Source organism: Rhinichthys klamathensis, unplaced genomic scaffold (genome assembly GCF_029890125.1).
Source record: "Rhinichthys klamathensis goyatoka isolate OS25496 unplaced genomic scaffold, OSU_Roscu_1.1 h1tg000092l_1, whole genome shotgun sequence".
In the NCBI taxonomy this organism is placed as follows: Eukaryota; Metazoa; Chordata; class Actinopteri; order Cypriniformes; family Leuciscidae; genus Rhinichthys; species Rhinichthys klamathensis.
The window spans coordinates 923106-943828 of record NW_026606631.1 but is presented as its reverse complement, the minus strand read 5'-3'; the positions used below and the strand labels follow the sequence as shown (position 1 = coordinate 943828).

The following is a 20723-nucleotide window of genomic DNA, read 5'->3' as shown; positions in this document are numbered from 1 at the left end:
AAATAATCATATAAAGCAAAGAGAGAGAGAAAAAAGCAAGCACAACTGAACAGAGTGCCTGCAATGGCAATTCAGCAAATTAAATAATTTGACAAGTTGATCTATTATTTAAAGTACCCTTGTTGATATTACCAGAACAGGCAACGAACTACAAAACAACCTCAGAATTGGGTATGGTTTAAAAAGCCCTCCAGCATGATGAAACCCAACCAGAGGTAGTTGAAAAGAAACATGGTTTAAAGATGTTAAACCGCAAGAAAATCATTTCATATCTGAACAAGTAAAAGTTTCAGTAATGTATCAACTGATAACAACAACATGTCATTTACATTAAGATACCCAAAGATATTTACAGTAGGTTTTGATTTTAAGCTTTTGGTCTCATTTCAACACTAAATGCAAGAATGCAATCTGCTAAACCTAACATTCTTTAAATCATAAGAACAATGCACATGCCACAAGAAAATATGGACAACATGCTGTATACATTAAGCCATTGGTTGAAGCATTGGAAAATAATAATAATAATAAATCCCAAAGGAAAACCCCTGAAAAAAAATGAAAAGAAAAAGATTTATAATATAAACCTGAATTGAAAGAAGCATAAATTAGACTTAAATATTTAGCAAGAATATAGATTTGGTTATATAGTTTTACAGTATTTCTTCAGCATTTCAACATTCAATATTTCTTTGGAACTGTACATCAAAACACCCTAATTGCTCAAGCAATATGACTTCACAAGCTCAGATAGCAACCCTACAGTGAAGTATTACCTGACCCCCTGAAAAGTGTACATTAAAACAGGCAGTGTGTTTTTCCCTGTTCTGGATCAGATGTCAGTTTAAGCTCATTAATTCAACTAGACAGAGTGACTGTATTATGGAAGACAGCATGTAGGTTTTCTTATCCAACATGTAGTCTTAATCTCATACAGGCTAATCAGAGGGTTTGGTTTAATCTGAGGTAGCAAGTTTGTGTATTCAAGTAAACAACCAGATAGCTTTATTATAGCGGTCAGTTTCTGAAGCCTAAACTATATCACAATTCCTAATTACATTCGAGAGGTATAGCAAGTCACGGCTTTAAAATAACTGGTATCACCAGGAACATTCGGTTGTTTCAGTTCGGAGAGAATTACTAGCAATTTGAGGTAATTTTCGTTTTAATAGATCAAACTACATCACTAAGTGGATAAACTTGATATTTGTTTAGCTACACACTAACAATAACAATAAACAATTCATGCACAAGAAGAAAATTTATAGAAATTCATAGAAAGAGGTATAACAGCAGGTATTGGCTGAAGTTGGCATTTTTATACTGATCAGGAAATGGCATTGCCATTCTTCAACAAAGATCAAGATAATCCTATGTAGCATTCTAGAGGATTTGCAAGCAAAACTGGACTCTAGATTTTCTAAAAAAAAAAAGTGAACTGTAGAGAAACCTTACGGAACCCAAGATTAGACAAAAGTGGTTTTCTTTTTGAGAGTAGAAAAATAAAATACTACAAATAATCCTCTAGATGTTCAGAAGTTTCATTTGCAGAGTATTCTAGAATTTGTGGATGAAAACAAACCCTAGATTAGCTCAAAAAGGAAATCGGTGTAGAGAAGAGTTAAAGGATTCTTTTATAGAATCCTAAAGGACTCGAGATCCGTACTGAATACTAGATTAGCTCAAAAGGTAAACTAAATGAATCTTCATATAGTGTTCTAGAGGATTTGTGGCCAAACCTGATCCCTAGAATAGGCTACAGAGGTTTTGGCCACAAATTCTCAGAAATCTACAAAGAACGCTCTTGATCAGGGGTGCCGAACTCAAACTCATGGAGGGCCACAGTTTTCCAGGTTTCTCAAATCCGGCTCTGGAGGAGTTTAGCTCCATCCCTAATCGAACACACCTGAACCAGATTATCAATAGATTGGAGCAGGGTTAAAACACTAGTTTGCAGGAAGGCAGCCCTCCAGGTTGGCTAGTCCTAAATCTCGTCAGACTGTCAGTCCAAATCAGATTTTGGAGCATATCCGATTGAATCTGATCATATGTTTCTGATCATAAAGCAGATGTGAACGGGAAAAAAAGCTACATTCATATGTGGTTTGAAATCCTATTTAAATTGCATTTCTTCGTTTATGTCACTTTCTAAGGCCACATAAAACGTAAACATGTCAGACATTGTTATAACAAACATGCTGAAAGTCACTGCAGAAACAAGGTTGTGTTGTTGCAAAGTGTCGGCCAAGCATAAAATTACAATATAATGGAGACATGTCGAATTCTAAGACTGGCGGAGACGGCAGCACAAATAAAGCCGCTCATAACAGCCTCCTATGTTTCTGCCGCTGCCTCAGATGTAGTAGTCCAGCACGGTGGCTACACATTGTCAAGTTGTAAATAAGACAACATCTGTATTGCAAAACCCCCCACGTTGCTGTTGTTTTTGGCGTATGCCTACTAACGCAACCTTATTGCCATAGAAACCAATGGAGATATTCCGGAAAACGAAAGAGCACCACGGGACACACAAATCAGGTACGAACAGTTACGATCCACAGTGTGGACAGTCAATAATGTAGATCAGATTCCAATCGGATACACAAATAATCGGATTTGGACTGACCGTGTGAACATAGCCCTACTCTAGATCTTCAGAGGTACCATTTTTTAGCTAGAACAATCTTTGTAGAATTTAAGAATTTAATTTGTGGCTGAAACTGAACCCTAAATTAGATAAAAAAGTAAACTTTGCCAAAATCGTATTCTAGATTAGACTACAGAGGTTTCCTTTTTGAAACAGAAGACTTTTTTTTAGAATTCTAGAAGATTTGTGGATGAAGCTAAAACTGTAAAGAAGATCTAGATGAATCTTTGTAGTGTTCTGCACAACTTGTGGGAGAACTGAACCCTAGATTAAAGAACCTAAACCAAAGCACTATGGAGAACTGTTGGTATCTGCATTATCCAAGTTTAGGGCTCTTTGACCTGTTCTAAGATGCTGAGGTATGCATCCGCATGTGACTAATGAGGTTTCTTTGTTGCGTAAACTTGCCACCACAGACCTGGCACTCATACGGTTTCTCCCCTGAATGGACACGCATGTGCTCAGTGAGACGGTACTGCCTGGTGAAGCGCATACCACACTCCTCACACGCAAACGGCTTTAGGCCGAGGTGGCTGCGCATGTGGCGGGTCATAGTGCCGCGCTGTGTGAACATCTTGCCGCAAATGTTGCAAGGGAATGGACGCAAGGTGTCAACATCTTTGAGGGACTTTCGGGGACTTTGCTCCAGGCTTTCAGCAGCTTCTTGCGAGACTCTGGTGACTCCAGCGTCTCCATCACGTTCCTCTTCCTCCTCATCCTCAACTTTCACATCCAGGTCTCCATCCAAATGACTTTCCACATGGGACTTGAGACTCTCGGAGGAGGGAAAACCCTTTTCACATGGAATACAAACGTAAGGGTTGTCCCCTTCAGCTTCTTTGAGAAAGGTTTCCTTTTGATATACAAAATTGGTGCTGCTATTGTTTGGTTTTTGGCCATCAGTTTCGTCAGTTTTCCCTCCAATTCCTTTCTCTTTCTTTACAGACAACTGTAAAGTGAAAGTCTGATTCTGGCTTAGTTGACTTCCAACCCTGCTAAGAGGAATGTAACCACTGACCTTGGATTTTCTTCGGGATCCCTCCCTTTTTCTTTCCTGAGCTCCATCCAAAGGAATTATCCACTTTTCTTTCTTTGGAACACACTTCCCGTTTATTCCTAGCTGCATATTGTTGGAGATGGTTCTAGAAAGAAAAAACGTATCATTCGTCTCAGACTTTACATTCTTCTTAGTCAAATCCAACCCCAAGTCCTGCTTTTTCCTACATTTACTTTCAGCATTATGCCTTTTTTTGGGAGGAGTCATACACGTGTATGTTTCAGTGTCTGATGAGTGGTCTTCATACAGGCGAAATAAAGATTTGGAGCTCCCACATGCTACGCTATTGAGGGATCCATTTTGGTTCATCTTAGTGGAGCACAGGTTTGCGAGGTCATTGAGCTGGAGGAAGTTAGCTGTGGTGAGCAGAGAGCTCAAGTCCAGAGCCTCAAAAATCTCATTTGACAATTTGCCAGTGTAAATGAAATCCAGAATTTGCTGGAAAACAGCTGGATCCACCATATCAGGGTCAAGGTGGATGAGGTTATCATGAAGGACAAGGGACTTGAAGTAGTGGCTGGTGGCGGCGAGGACACTTTTGTGGGCTCGGAAGAGTGTATTCTCAACCATGATGATGACATCGCACAGGAAGCCCTTTGAGCGTTGTTGATTGAGCTGGAGAAGCAGTTGACTGGCGTAGTTGGGGAGCTCCATCGCCTACCCTTGATGTTTTGCATTGGTGTCACTGTAAGAAAAGATGACGAAATGTTATTTTGGTGTGCCACAGACCCTCACGGATAATCAATAACATACGCTTTGCCTTAAAGGTGCTCTATGAAGGATTTTCGGAAAAAAATAAAGTATAAAAATAATGCCTTTCAATCATTACTTGTGGTCCACTAGAAGTGTGTGATGGTGTGTGTGTCAACAGAGAAATTGTCCTGTGCCTGTAATTTCTTCATTTCTTCTTGAATTCCTGTGCTCAGGACGTTTCTGGACGACAATCTTTGGCCAGTGGGTGTGTAGACCCAGCCAATCACAAAACACTGTGCAGGTGTGGGCGGGACTTTAACATTGGTCTCTGAAGCTCGGGAAGCTCTGATAAGTTGTCACGTCTCGACACAAAAACAATCAGCTAATGTTGTTGCCTGTTCTGTAACTCGAGTCAGATTATTAGCTATTGCATGCATGCACAATTATCCATGAACTTGATAAATGTTGCAAATATGTTTTAATATCCACAACCAAATGCCTTTCAACTTGCGTGTGCAAAATTCAGAATTAAATGAATCAGAATTAGTGCATGCAACTAGAAAGATGTGCATTTGTGGTTCAGGTGACGCGTGCATTCATTGACTCGTTTCTGAGTCGATCCTATTTGATTCATTTGTATTTTGAGACCTTTATTCCGCCGGTTTAGCCTTTCACAATCCACACACACTGTCTGAGAAAAGCTGCTACCACTAGATGGCAGTAGCCTGCTAAAACAGACAACGGCACCGCATCAAGAGTTCTTCCCCATTTAAGACGCTTAATGTGGCTTAAGAAAGTGATATTGAAGCATCAAACTTATTAATAAAACTTAGCTTACCTTGTACAGACTAGCAGAAAAATATGAACTCAAAACACGCAAAGTTTCACATCGAATGTTTCCTCGTTATAAAGAAAACGCTTAATGTAATGAATTAAGACAAAGGCTAACATTAAAAGACCAAACTAGGCAAAACTATAGGCCTACCTTATTAATAAAGCATACTTTGTACAGGCAAGCAGATTAAATCAGATTATGAACAACACATGAGGTTAGGCATTTCTCTCCCGTAGAAAACCATTATAAAAATGCATTATAGTTGCATGTCCAATAAGGTGTACAGGCTAGTGAGTTTTAGTACATCCCCATCTTACTGCATTAAGCCACCTTAAGAGTTTTCTTTTTAAAGGAGAACTCCGGCGCAAAATGAACCTTTGGTCTAATTACACATTGTTACCTAGTCAACCGTTATCTGAGATTTGTTTTCATGATCATCGAATGTAAATAGTTTTATCTCTACAAACAGTTTAGCCTATAAAGCTAGTATAACGCTAGTATATTGGGCATAGTGTAATGACAAATAAAAATCGCTTGTTAATACCACTAACAAGGCTCAAAATAGCCCCACACTAGCACGGTAGCATAATGAGGGTCCCTACCTTCAAACCGAAGCATTGAGAACTTTGTTAGTGTCCAGACAGTTTAATAAGAAGATATTTTAAACATACAGTCAACTTCGTGTATACAGGCAGAAGCCATCTTTGAAATACAGTCTTTACCAGTCGATCTACGAACGCCGATCCAAGCCTGCTGTTCACGCTCACCTTATCACAACTCATAGCTCGTTCACATCTCACCAGCGCACTTGAATCGGCGTTCGTAGATCGACTGGTAAAGACGGTATTTCAAAGATGGCTTCTGCCTGTATACGCGAAGTTGACTGTATGTTTAAAATATCTTCTTATTAAACTGTCTGGACACTGACAACGTTCTCAATGCTTCGGTTTGAAGGTAGGGACCCTCATTATGCTACCGTGTTAGTGTGGGGCTATTTTCAGCCTTGTTAGTGGTATTAACAAGCGATTTTTATTTGTCATTACACTATGCCCAATATACTAACGTTATACTAGCTTTATAGGCTAAACTGTTTTTAGAGATAAAACTATTTACATTCGATAATCATGAAAACAAATCTCAGATAACGGTTGACTAGGTAACAATGTGTAATTAGACCAAAGGTTCATTTTGCGCCGGAGTTCTCCTTTAATAGGCTCTATGGGAGTAAAACTATATAGGCCTAAAAACAAGAGCCTATAGAATAATAGTTTGTATACGATGCACCAAGTTTCAAATTAAGGGCATTTTTACCCCATAGAGCCCGCTTAACATGAAATTTTGCAGTTGCGTTTAACTTTGCATTTGTAGGGGAAGCAACCGGGAGCGCAGTAAAGTAAGTTTTAGGTTTGATATTCACTGCATATTCTAAAGGCACAGTCTGCAATTCCACTCACAGTCCAAAAATATAAACGTCCGATCATTCATTCAAATGAACGATATTTACAAGGTTATAGTAAATGCCTGCTGGGCAGACTGACATACTACATATGAACTTCAGCCGATATCTCGCTTTTACAGTACAAAATAATTTTTTTTTAATTACTGTAACTCACCAAAAGTATTTTTTTCCATGTTCCAAAGGTTGTAGTACGTTCCTAATGACCATTGTATTGGCACAATTTCACCTGTAGTAAGTCTGTCTGGGCACTAGGATTGTACTACAACCAGAACATGGTTGAACAAAAAACCTTTTGGTGAATTACAGTAATTTTGCAGAAAATAATCATGTACTGTACATACATTAAGGGAGGGAAGTATTGTAAAAAAAAAAATCTAAAAAGTCTTACCAATAGGAACCTACTATAAGCTTTGGAATTTGAAAATGTCTGTTTTTAAAAGTTAAAAGTAATTAATTAATACAAATGATATGTTTTAAAGCAGTTTAATTGGCAGACGTGCGTTATGGCGTCAAAGCATTGTCATGTATAAATATGCAGCTATAACGTACGTTGGTCACTTTGAATGAATATTTCATGTCGATATACAATGGTTGCATATTGTTCAAACTTATCGTGCTATTGATATGTTTGTAAGACTGTCGACTCCATAGAACAGTGGCAAGGGAAAACAAATGTCCGGCGAATATCGACTTAAAGGGTTAGTTCACCCAAAAATGAAAATTCTGTCAGTAATTACTCACCCTCATGTTGTTCCAACCCCGTAAGACTTTCGTTCATCTTCGGAACACAAATTAAGATATTTTTTATTAAATCTGAGAGCTGGATCACTCCTCCATAGGCTTCTTAAGGGATCGAAACTGACCGGCCCAAAAGTTATGAAAGACATCGTTAAAATAGTCCGAGTGACTACAGTGGCTCAATCTTAAGTTTCTCAAGCGACGAGAATACTTTTTGTGCGCAAAAAACAAACAAAAATAACGACTTTATTCAACTAATCATTTCCTTCTCTGTACTGCCGTGTTATTTCACGTAGTGGAACCTCGCAAAGCTTCTAGGTTGTACGAATCTATGTATAAATTGTTTATGTATAAATCCTGCTAATAAGTCGCTTGGGATAAAATCGTCTGCTAAATGGTTTAATGTAAATGCTATCGCACTGAAGCCAAAATTGTGGTATCGAGCCAACCCTAAATGGAAGTAGCGACATATCAAAAAAATAAAAGTATTCACGATAAAATCATTAAGATACATTTAGAAAAAAAGTCCATTTCACGCTAATTTTAAGTTCTTTCATGACACAAATTACTCCCATGAATCACTGGGGATGACATAAATTAACCAAAAATAATGGTTCAATTGAAAATTATTGATGTTAAGTATAACTAATTTAAAGAAGGTTGACTGCAAAATATTCACATACACCAAATAAATAGTTTGAGAGTGTAGTAGTGTGACCAACTATGATCGATTACAATGCTTCATGGGAGTTTGCCAACAATTTATCTACTGAAAAACAAAAAACAAATGTGATGTGTACAGTTGTCACTCAGTTGTGGTCATGAAGTGTTTTGAAGGCATTAAGATAGAGAAAAGAAAAATATATACTGTATATGTCTCTTACCAAAAACACCCATGGTACACATTTTTTGCCATAACAGTCACTCAAGCTAAAAACAAAAAAGAAATGTATAAAGCTTACACTATTTGAAGAAATACAATTATTTATTATGATTTTACAGTAAACACTGCACAAACTACAGCATTTTAGCAGAAGCTTTGTTCATTTTCAAAGGGACATTGGCATATTAGTCATCATGGTCATAATTAAAGTATATTAGAGTCATTGCCCGTTTTTGAGCCATGTATGGTGTTGTATTGATCCACAAACACGAATCTAACATCTTAACGTTAAACACTACGGGTTACAGATAACGAGTCCAAACGCGCATGTGCTAATTAATTGGGGCTGGTCTTTGAATAAAATTGCGAAACTAACTTACGTGTTTTAAATCGAGTTTTGGTTTCATTTCAAAATTTTATTTAAAAAAACATCAACATATACTCGTCGAAAACAGCATGTCCGTGAATAACACGCCCGAGCTCGCTAAAGCACACGGTGGGTCCTAGGTAAAAAAATGCACGTATCTGTTTCTTAATAAATGCGGAACTGCGGATACCAATCCTTTACAGACGTGCTTACGTGCGTATATGACAATTTAATTATTTTATAATCTCTGCCACGCCTGAATAGTATGGATGATAGTATAGATGTTAACAAAGAGACAAACACTGAATAATTTTTAAGCTCGTTTAAAGTAAAAAAAAAAAAAAAAAAAAAAAAACACAACAGGAAATGATACCTTGCAAGGCTGCTGTGGGCTAGGTAAGCGGATCGCGCTATGCATTTAATGCTGCTTGTGTTTTAATAATCAATATTAGTTCTTAAGTTCAACACAATGCGTTCGTTTACATCATATATATACGAAAGCAGATATATATTTATTTTCAAATACCTTTTAAACAAGGGCAGGGGTCCTTACTTCTCCCGTCGTCATCAAAACGCCATCTTAGGAGCTTGTGACGTAGGCAGTGTGACCCCTGACCCAGTTCAGATCAGTCTCACCCCCCTACCTGTCCTTCTGGAGGCATTACCATAGTATTACCTCAGGTTATTATCTCGGAGTGAAGGCTTGTAATTAGGGCTGTCAAATGATTAATCGTGATTAATCACATCCAAAATAAAAGTTTTTTTTACATAATATATGTGGGCGCACTGTGTATAATTATTTTGTATATATATAAATACACACACATGCATGTATATTTAAGAAAAAAATATTATTTATATATAAAATATTTATATTTATATATAATATAAATTATATATAAATCTATATACAGTATATAGATGAAAATATTTCTTAAATATATACAAGCATGTGTGTGTATTTATATATATAAAATAATTATACACAGTGCACCCACATATATTATGTAAAAAAAAACTTTTATTTTGGATGTGATTAATCACGATTAATCATTTGACAGCCCTACTTGTAATACTATAAATACGTTCACCTGAGCCTGATGAGTGATAATAAATAGTTGAATAGAATAAATGTATAATTATATTAGACTAATTGAAATACAATATAAAATATTCTAAAGTAGCCTAGGCTATAAAGAATATTCTAAAATAACATTCTAAAATGACAAAATACTGAAATACTATAAAAATACATTTATTGAGTGCACCTGGTTGTACAATGGCTTTGCCATAAAGGATACATATAACTGCTTAATAAAATAATTTTTACTATATTATGCAAAAGCATGATCAGATATATTATGAATTTAATAACTAAAAACACTCACTTCACAATTTTCTTTGTAACAATTGGACATACAAAAGTGGTGAGCCACAAATTTAAACAAGTTAGTCATGAGATAACTTTAATATTGTCTTTTGTATAAAGGTCTGGTCTGATAGTTGTCAAGGTTGTTAAGGAAGAGAAGGTTATAGAACCGTGGCTTCCTGGATAGCTTCAATCCATCTATGAGAGAGACAAAATGTATATACTGTAAGATGATTATTATATTTAAATGTTATATTATTATGTAATTATTACTACATGTGTAGTACCTTCATATTTTAAATATTTTATATCAATATATTTACCTTTTAAAGATCTGGCTGTCACTTGCTCTGAAAATGTAGTAGAGCTTGTTTTTGTGATAAAGTTTAAAACACAATGAAGATTCTGGTTTCTCTGTTCGGAGAGAGAATCCGAGAAGGGGTTGACTTTCCAAAGCTGCTACATCCTGCATGGATACAACAATTAAAATAATATATAAATAAAAAAATTGAACTGAAAATATTTATAATATAGTGTATAAAATACTTTTATCAAGTGAATTAGCTTAAAGCTATCTCTGTCTTGTGTAACACATTTGTGTATTGCAATGTCCCTGTCAAATAAATAAAATTAAAAATAAATAAAGTGCAATGAACTGGTAACAGTGGATTCATTAGTTGATTAAATACAATAAAGTGTGGTCATAAAGCGGAAATTCACTTCACAATATATAAAAGAGTAAACAAAAAATGCAGTTTATATTGGTGGACGTGCTGTGAAAAAAAAAATAAGGAAAAACGTAATTTTCCTTAATCTTTTGATGAGAAAAAAGTTAATTGAAACTATAAGCTGAAAAACTGCTCACACATTTGCTGGAAGTTTGATGACAGAAACCTCACATTAACACATGATTGGCCAGATTTACACATCAATTACTATTTTTGTGCTCAGAAACTTGACCCACCAAGTCACTTGACAGTGGATAGATACTATCCTTTCAAAACAGCAGAAGCACTAGAAATAGGAGAAGCCTTTACCTCCCTGATCATTTCAGTCCGTCTCAGACTCTGATTTTTCAGATTTATTTTCTTAATACACCTTCTTGGTATTATTGTGCTCAATTCACCTGTGCATGCCATGCCAAATTCCAAACGCCAGGGTTCCTGCACACTTTTGAAAGTCAAATTTAAGGCTTTTTAAGACCTTTTTAAGACTTGAAGAAATCAAAATTAATACCGTACATTAGGGCTGTGCAGTATTGACAAAAATATATCTTGATATTTTCAACGTTTTGTTGATAATAATTAGATGATATTTTACTGATTGTGTTATAGGTTTGGTCTGTTTAGGTCTAGGTCTGTTGGGGTCTGTTGTTGACAGCTGACTCACGAAGATATTCATATTTTTCATATTCTATGCAGTGGTCAGTTCACAGCAGTGACAGAAATTAATATTTTAATTAAGGGGCAATATTTGCCACCTTAAATTGATTTTTTCAGGGGCATTTTCATGTTACAGTCAAATTAAATCATTCAATCAAAATCCATCTTTGCAGTGCAGAGGTGACAGAAGCGGCATCAGAAGTGGCATTAATTTATTTACACTCCATTTACAACTGCATAAATAAAGCTATGAGATATATATTTTTAAATCAATATTCAATATTTAAATATGAAATGATTTCTAATTTTAACATTTTATTTAAAGGGTACTTTAAATATGAAACCGCAGCGGCAAATCACTGTCTTAATAAGTGAGTTGAGGGAGTCATTCATTCAACCGATTCGTTCAAACGGCTGATTCATTCGGGAAAGAAGCAAGTGATTCGTTCAAAACGCGGATTTCAGTCAAGAAATAATCGCTGTCGGTTGCATTGAGACTCTGCTACGGTTTCATTTTGAAATTATAGTCGGCGAAATAAAGGGAAAACAAACAATATTGACAATATTGTGTCTAAAAAGTAACTCAATGTTAACTTATTGTTAATTTAACTGTTGTATAACATAAATATCAAAATTGGAATTGTGCACGGGAAAACGGCACTCTTTCTGATGTGATATTCTAATATAAGAACATAATATGATATAAATATAAGACAAAAACTAACTTGGGGACATAACCGTTACACTGCACACATCACGCAGTGAAAGCACGAGCGACACATGCGATGTCAGCTCGCAGTGCCTCGTACATTGTTAAAACAATGATTACAATATCATAAAATACAATACACATCGCACACCATACGCACATAAAGAATGAACTTACAACTGAACTGACATTTACGACCTTTCTTCTCCTTCTCTCCTCTCGCGTGCAGGAGACAGTTATGCTGCCGCGACTCGCGAGTGACGCGAAATGTCACGTGAACTAGCAAATCCACAAAGATAGAATAATAAATAAATAAAAATACGTACGCTAATTAGATGGTTTTAATTTGGAAAGCTTTTAGATATGTCTAAGTCAAAGTGTCATCTAAAATTTAAGACCTTTCATAAGTAAAAATAAGACTTTATAAGACTTTTTATGGCCTTACATTTTAAAAATCTAATTTAAGACTTTTTAAGACTTTTTAAGGATCCGCGGGAACCCTGAACGCTTGTCTTAGTAGCCTAGTCTTTCATCAAAATAGTATTATCTCACACCTAATCCTTTATCTCAAGTTTTCAGGGTGACTCGTCAACAATTTTTTAACTTGTTGGGATTTGCAGCAAAATGTCTAATTTATTTCATGAATGGAGATCTCCAAATATACACAGAGTCATGGTCAGAATTATTGGCCCTTGGTATATGATCAAAGAATGATGTGAAAATATTTTTTTAAATCACAAAAATATAACCTTTCATTGAAGTAAAACAAATGAAAGTGGGGGGGAAATCACATTATCAAATTGGGGGGGTTAAATATCTAAATCTAAATATATTCCCATTTATAATATTTACAATTTTTAGCACACTGACTAGGAGCATGAAATTATCCAACGATGACTTCCTGTTTCACAGAAGCATAAACCTGGGGAACACAAACTCCCTAAATCACCCATCACAGTGGGGAAAACCAAAAAATATATTTCTGATGTGTAGCAAAAGATTGTTGGGATTCACAAAATATAAAGTGGCTTCCATAACCTACTGTATCCAAAGCACAAGAAGCTCATTTAGTCTATTCCAAAGCCCAAATTAACAAAATATAGACTTCTGGTAATCCACATTCTGGTCTCATGAAGCCAAATACATCATTTTGGATCTAACAGCATCCAAAATAAATGGCATAGCAAGGGGGAGGAGTACAGTGAGAAGAGCCTGGTTCGGGAGTGAAGGATGTATGAGTGGGGCAGTTGTGCTTAATGCTTCATCAGTCTTCTCATTATTCCCTGCATTGTTGGACACTTTTTCAACATGCCAATGACTCTATACATTCTCTCGAGGTGAAAATCCTTCAGTATGTCACGGGACTTTATGGGGCACCTGTGGGGGATTGTGTAGTTGAACAGTCATACTCCAGGAGTTAAACATTAGATGTGAACACTTCTCGTGAATTTGCACACTCAATGGCAAGAAGGGGCAGAGCAGTATACTTACATTTTTGGAGGATGTAGAATATTGCTTGAGCATTGTTTCGTTGTTTCTTGGATTTAATCAATGTACTCATTTTTGCAACCATTAATTTAAGCAAATTTGGCCAATTTACTTATTTTACAGATATTGATGACATTTTTCTCTATTTTTATCAAGTATATCCTAGTACGTTTAATACAATTTTTATCTTTAAATGAATTGTAATAGTGATCATTAATAAATTTATTAATAAAAATATTGGTAACACTACAATCCGGTTCTATTTGTTAAAATCAGTTAATGCATAAACTAACATTAATAACAATGAGCAATACATTTGCTACAGTATTTCTACATCTTTCTTAACATATAACAATAGTTAATAAAAATACGACTGTTCGTTGTTTGTTCATGTTAGTTCACAGTGCATTAACTAATGTTAACAAATTAAACTTTTGATTTTATTAATGTATTAGTAAATGTTGAAATTAACATTAACTAAGATTAATAAATGCTTTAGAAGTATATTTTTAATTCTTAGTCCTTGGTAACAATGTAAAGTGTTACCAATATATTTTTATGCTCAAGAGGGGGTGTACTCAGTTATGCTGAGATTTTCATTATATTCAAATGTCTGAAATGATATAATCTTACCTCACTCGCAGCATATGTGTACAGAACTTTGTTCAGGATGACAAACCAGAACCGTTTCCACGGTTTCCTGTTGGCTTTCCTGTTGGAGAGGTCCAAGTAGCCGCTCATCGTGGACCCATCTGTGTTCGCTGAAACCTGAAATTAATGAATGGATTCAATTTACTGACACTACTGTTCAGAAGTTTGGGATTGATAAGATTTTTAAATGTTTTTGAAAGAAGTATTTTTTAAAATAGAAGAACTCTTTTTGAAAAAAGTATTTTTTTAATAATAAAAACATTATTGTTATCAAACAGTTGTGCTGCTTAATGTTTGTGGAAACCTTCATTTTTTTATGATTCAAAAGCATTAATTTAAATATCGTTTGTAACATTATAAATTTATTTATTGTCACTTTTGATTAATTTAATGCATCCTTGCTGAATAAAAGTATCCATTTCTCATCTTTAAAAAAAAAACATTCCAAACGTTTGAACGGTAGTGTATGAAATTAACTCATAAATGTAACTCATACTAGTCAGATTTATAGCAGTCAGTTTTACAGTTTGCACAGGTGTGTTTAATCAGTCAGACCGAAAACAAAATAGTGTTTAAAAACTAATCTCTGGATTTGCCAAAGTTTGTTCATTTATTACTTTGTCTTATTTTCTCAGCCCAATTTTTTAAGATTTTTTTTTCTGCCTACCTTGGAGAAAACACCCTTCGTTTCAACAGGGTTTTCAGATTTCATTATTTTTTTATTTGTTTTAGTCCAGAGAGCATATTTTCACCTGCCAAAAATGCTTGTAAACATATCACATTTGAATTAAATCCCACAAGCAAATACTATAGCATTATTTTCACAAAATTATAGATTTAAATACCACACATCACATATTACATGTCTTTAAGATAATTTGATAAACTATGCTAAAGGCGGTACAAGATAATTGTCAATGGCTCAATACATTGACAATTGACAAGGTGAAAACACCCTTCGTTTCAACAGGGTTTTCAGATTTCATTATTTTTTTTTATTTTTTTTAGGCCAGAGAGCATATTTTCACCTGCCAAAAATGCTTGTAAACATATCACATTTGAATTAAATCCCACAAGCAAATACTATAGCATTATTTTCACAAAATTATAGATTTAAATATCACACATCACATATTACATGTCTTTAAGATAATTTGATAAACTATGCTAAAGGCGGTACAAGATAATTGTCAATGGCTCAATACACTGTGAACTGGAAACGGTCTTTATTATATTAGGTCAGATTAAGTAAGTTTTGATTGGCATCTAAAAGACAGTTGCAGTTCTTTGGATCATCACCTCTTTTAGGGCTGCTGGTATTTTCTTCTGCTTTCTGAATGGAAAGGAACCAGGGGACTTAGCAGGCGAAAGAGGCACATTACTGGGTGCTTCGTCACCTAATATGAGTAAAATGTCACACAAACTCTTATTTTATAGAAATCAATACAAATACATAAAAATACATTAAAGCAGACAATGTTTCTGTATGAGTGTGTTTGCATCATGAACCTGAATTGCTCTGCTGCAATGCAGAAAAGCAGAGATCGCAAACTCGCGCAAGGCGGTTCTTCATATATTTCAGTGGCTGTTCATTAGTCGAACAGGCCTGACACACAACCTACAAGCCAAGAGAGAAGAAGGCATGCACACATAAGCATCATTGAACAATTATATGCAACAGAAAGACTGAAAGAAAACTTTACACAAGTAAAAAAAATCACATATAAAAACACTTTCCTTAAATATTTCTTCAAATAAAAAAGTAAAAAGTATTTTCAAAATAATATGAATTTTTAATATGAATTATAAAAGGGGCTATATGTATATAATTTTCATGTATTAATCGATTTTTTATTGCCAATGTGTAAACAGCTTGTAACAAAACTTAAAAAACAAGACCTTCCCTGTTGTATGAAAGCCTGTAGACTGATTTTTATGTAAAGAATTCGGGATGTTTTTGCCAGGAAAATCAAAAGGATGTGACGTTTAGAACCTCTCTCTTCCTTTCAATGACATACTAAATTAATACAATGTTCAGGTCAGGATAATGCCGTAAGAGCTCTGCACTGTATGAGAACTGTTTTCTCTATGCTGCTAAGACAAATTAACTAAATTAATAAAGTTTTTATTTTCAATGGAAATGAATCAACAAACTAAAACTGGACAATGACTTTCTTCTAGAGCTTCTATACAGCCAAAACAACCTTTGCTGCATTAATTTCTCACTGTACATCTGCTTCAACAATCTGTATTGTAAAAAGCGCTAAATAAATTACATCGCTCTCAGCAGTGCGGACGGAGTCAGGATGTTCTTTGACTGTATGTTGCTGCAAAGGTATTTCCAACTTCTTTTTACTTCTAAACAAAGAACGGAACAGAAATTCGCAGAGAGTATATCAGGGCCTTGAATCACGTTCAGTCTCTTGCAGTTCATTAACGGCCACCGGTGTCGCTAGTAGAGTTGTGCAAGAATGACCAGTAGTATGTTCCTGCACAACCGGAGGCTGCAGTTTCAGGACCCCAGTTTTAGGACCGCAGTTTCAGGACCCTAGTTTTTTTGTGACAGCGCCACCTACCGAACTGGATGATATAGCTGCGGCTGCGGTTTCAGGACCGCAGTTATAGGATCCAGGTGGTTTAGTTTGTACATAGTATCAAGATCCAGCTATTATCTTAAGTCTTGTTAGAAGTATATATATATATATATATATATTAACAAAGAAGATTATGGAATAGAAAAGCTCCTGCAGCAGGTGGATTAGAGCAAGTAGCATCAAGCTACATGACACAATTTAAAATATTAATATTACACTTTTACTTAAAGCTCACTTTAAACCACCATAGAGTATTTGTATCATATTCCGGTCGCGGTTTAAAATGGTTTTAAGTAAAAAAAAAGATGTTGAAATATGTTATATATGCAAGATGTCTGTTAAAGATCACTTCATCTGGAAAGCATCTGCTGTTTACTAACATCTGATAGACATCTTTAAGATGTCAGTTTAACATACATTCTAAATCATTACATCATACTTCTTTAAAATATCGAAAATCACACACAAACCACATATACTCGAAATCGTGCATTTATTAGCTTCTTGTTTCAGGTGAAGAGATGTGTTTTAGCTTTGTTATCACGGAGGTCAGAATGAGGAAGTGTACACAGCAGCGCGTCATGCAGAAGGGCAGGATTATTGTCACGTTAAACCACGTGAGATGATTGACAGCTCTATAGCGAATAAGAGAGCGCAGAGAACTGACGCAAATCAGGAAGAGGAGAGATAGATCCATAGACAGATCTCGCTGTGTTCGCATAGACAGTATAAGAAGTGGACAGAGCCATCTCATTGGAACTCAGTTGAGACAGTTGAAGCCCATTTTTAGCGATTTTTGAACACTTCCGTTCCTGACGCGCAGACTCAAACCGACTCAAACTAAGCTTGATGACGTGAGCAACCTGTCTGACAGACGTTAATCTTCTAGTAGCGGTGCGTGAAAATTGCCAACGTTAATCTTGCAGAGACAGGGAACTTGAGCAAAGAGTTCTTTGGCGTGAGTGAGCAGGAGTAAGTATTCCGTTGCTTTTATGGACTCATTATCTATGGGCTTCTCCCTTGACGGGACGTCCCCCCGATTGCCTGCGAGCTTCTCCTCCTGTCTGTACGGTAATTTCTGTACAGCGCGACAGAGAGTCGAGTGGTTATGACGCAATCGTTAGCCTATTTTTACTAAATCTGTTTATACGGGGCCATACTGTAACATAGAAGGTAATGGAGCCCTTTATACATTGTCGTGTTTCTTTAGAAATAAATAATGGACAAATGGAGTCTTTAAACGCCTCAGATGTAAAGTTATTCGCTGTCAAAGTGACGCCAAAATGAATGGGAGTCAATGGAAATGCTAACGCAAGTGAAGTTCTGCTACAAACATGGCGGCACCCGGCCGGCTTCAACTTCCGGTCGATGGATTACCCCCTTGTGTGTTCGCTGTTTGAGCTTCAGATCGCATAATTTAGTGGAACATGAAAATCATTATTTCTCCAAATATGTCCACCATTGGACTAAGAGCTGGCGGATGCTGTATGTGAACACAAATAAACCAGAGAAGACATGAATGACTGCTTTATGAGTGATGATTTCTATTCAAAATAACGAACGTTACAGATGAATAATTTTGCACTCCTGTCATAAATTAAGAAATGAATGTCACTGCAAACCAGTTTTATCATAAACAGTGGTCAACTATCGAAGCTGGAGTTTTAAATCTTTCTAATGATGCTCAGTTTGTCTAGATCAAATAAGTAAGAGTGTGATGTTTTAACGAATAATGAATGTTGAACAATAATCTGGGGCCGTCTGTGATCTTTGCCACGAAAGGGGTTAAATGAGCGTTTTTGGTGATCCAGTTCGGTAGGTGGCACTGTAACAGAAAACGAATCGGTTACCTAACGTAACCTCGGTTCTCTCTAGATGAGGGAACGAGTATTGCGTAAGCTAGCTTACGCTACGGGAAAGATTCATCTTTTCTGAGAAATTGAAGCCAAAAAATTATCCTATAATTTTGTATCCATTGTCAACGCAGTTCAGCTGCAGCAGACCATGAGCGGGCTAGCTAGCAGCTCATTGGTTCGCTCAAAGAGAACTGCTTAAGCCTATGAGGAGACGCGAATGAACTCTCGGCCAATGAGAGTCTGACATGCTCTCATTGCGTCAGAGCCCGCCGAAACGGGCGTGGTCAGAGTATAAATTCGCCTCTCAGGCTGTAAACACTGGTTTTCATAGAATGAAGCGAGAGCGCTAGTAGCACAAGCACGGCTAGGAACGCAATACTCGTTCCCTCATCTAGAGAGAACCGAAGTTACGTTAGGTAACCGATTCGTTCTCTTACGAGAGGTTCTCTCGTATTGCGTAAGCTAGCTTACGCTACGGGAACACCTGGTCAACGCCGTGCGTGCTAAGCATCCACTATGAGTCCCAGGGGAGACCCCGGGGAACCCTTATGAGTGGGAATAAAAATATATGTACATGTGACAAAGGCCAGCAGAACGGGCCGGAGATTGTGTAGTACATAAGCACATGATAGAGAGGGACAGAGCGAAACCGGTCTGAGTGAATAATTCCCTATAGTGCAGCTCAACCCGAAGAGCTGTAACCTACTAGACTGCTAGTAGTTTAGCCTGCAAGGCGGGAACTTCCAGATTGTAAAATCTGACAAAGGTGGAGGGGGAAGTCCATCCCGCTGCCACACAAATGTCATGAATGGAAATTCCGCTGGACCATGCCCACGATGAGGCCATGCCTCTAATGGAATGAGCCCTGATGCCCAGAGGGCATGGCAGGTCTTTTGATGCGTATGCGGCTGCAATGGCATCAACTATCCATCTGGATAAAGTCTGTTTCGAGGCGGCCAACCCTTTGGTGCGCCCACCGAACGAAACAAAAAGCTGCTCAGATCGTCTGACCGGAGCAGTGCGAGTAATGTATAATCTCAGGGCCCTGACTGGACACAGGAGATTAGAGTCAGATTCGCTATCGGCAGCAGGCAGAGCCGATAGGGAAATAACTTGTGCCCTGAACGGGGTACCAATCGCTTTTGGGACATAACCATGTCTAGGTTTGAGAACGACTAAGGAGTCATTGGGCCCAAACTCGAGACAGGAAGCACTACTGGACAGCGCGTGAAGGTCTCCCACACGTTTTACTGACGCGAGCGCGAGCAGAAAAACGGTTTTGAGCGAAAGGTATTTGAGGTCCACGGTGTTTAGCGGTTCGAATGGGGGGGCTTTCATAGCTTCGAGAACTATGGAAAGGTCCCAAATCGGCACCGAAGGGGGGGGTTCATCCTTCTAGCTCCCCTGAGGAAGCGGATGACCAAGCCCTCTTTGCCCAGTGACTGGCCGCGCCAGGGTTCAACGAACGCTGCGACAGCTGCCACATACACCTTGAGAGTGGACGGGGACCTGCCCTTGTCCAACATCTCTTGGAGAAAAACTAGCAAGGAAGGGACCTCGCATGACTGTGGGTCCAAATTTCTGTCGGTGCACCATTTAGAGAACACCGACCATTTAGACGCATAGAGCCTTCTAGTAGAAGCCGCCCTAGCCTGCGTATTCGTGTTTAACACTCCCTCTGGCAAAGTGACGGGTAGTCGTTGATCACCCACGCATGTAGCGCCCAGCGCTCTGGGTGGGGATGCCAGATCGTGCCGCGAGCTTGGGAGAGGAGATCTGCTCTGACTGGAATGGGCCACGGGGCTGTCTGTGACAGCTGAGTGAGCTCCGGAAACCAAATCTGACCCTGCCAACGCGGGGCTATGAGGAGCACCGAGTGGCGTGTTTCCCTGATTCTCTGAAGCACCTGTGGTAGCAGAGAAACCGGAGGGAATGCATAAAGCGGGCGGCTGGGCCAGGTCTGGGCTAGCGCGTCCTCGCTCTTTGAGAAAAACA

The 20723-nt window shown here is 37.4% G+C and overlaps 2 protein-coding genes across 2 annotated transcripts in view; both read right to left on the bottom strand.

The window, feature by feature from the left end:
- Positions 1–2904: 2904 nt before the first annotated feature.
- hic1l (hypermethylated in cancer 1 like) lies at positions 2905–9299 on the bottom strand. The gene is made up of 2 exons (XM_056252077.1): positions 9206–9299; positions 2905–4389 (listed from the first exon to the last, which is right to left on the bottom strand). The coding sequence occupies exon 2, from the start codon at positions 4356–4358 to the stop codon at positions 2994–2996; it is 1365 nt and encodes a 454-aa protein (XP_056108052.1). The 5' UTR covers positions 4359–4389; positions 9206–9299; the 3' UTR covers positions 2905–2993.
- A 620-nt stretch (positions 9300–9919) lies between these two features.
- LOC130085993 (FYVE, RhoGEF and PH domain-containing protein 6-like) overlaps positions 9920–20723 on the bottom strand; it is a 47202-nt gene continuing 36398 nt past the window's right edge. The window contains exons 17-21 of the mRNA XM_056252076.1: positions 15788–15896; positions 15578–15675; positions 14261–14395; positions 10372–10514; positions 9920–10246 (exon numbers count right to left, since the gene is read on the bottom strand). Coding sequence (XP_056108051.1) covers positions 10210–10246; positions 10372–10514; positions 14261–14395; positions 15578–15675; positions 15788–15896 — 522 coding nt within the window. The 3' untranslated portion in view covers positions 9920–10209. The remainder of the gene's footprint in view (positions 10247–10371; positions 10515–14260; positions 14396–15577; positions 15676–15787; positions 15897–20723) is intronic.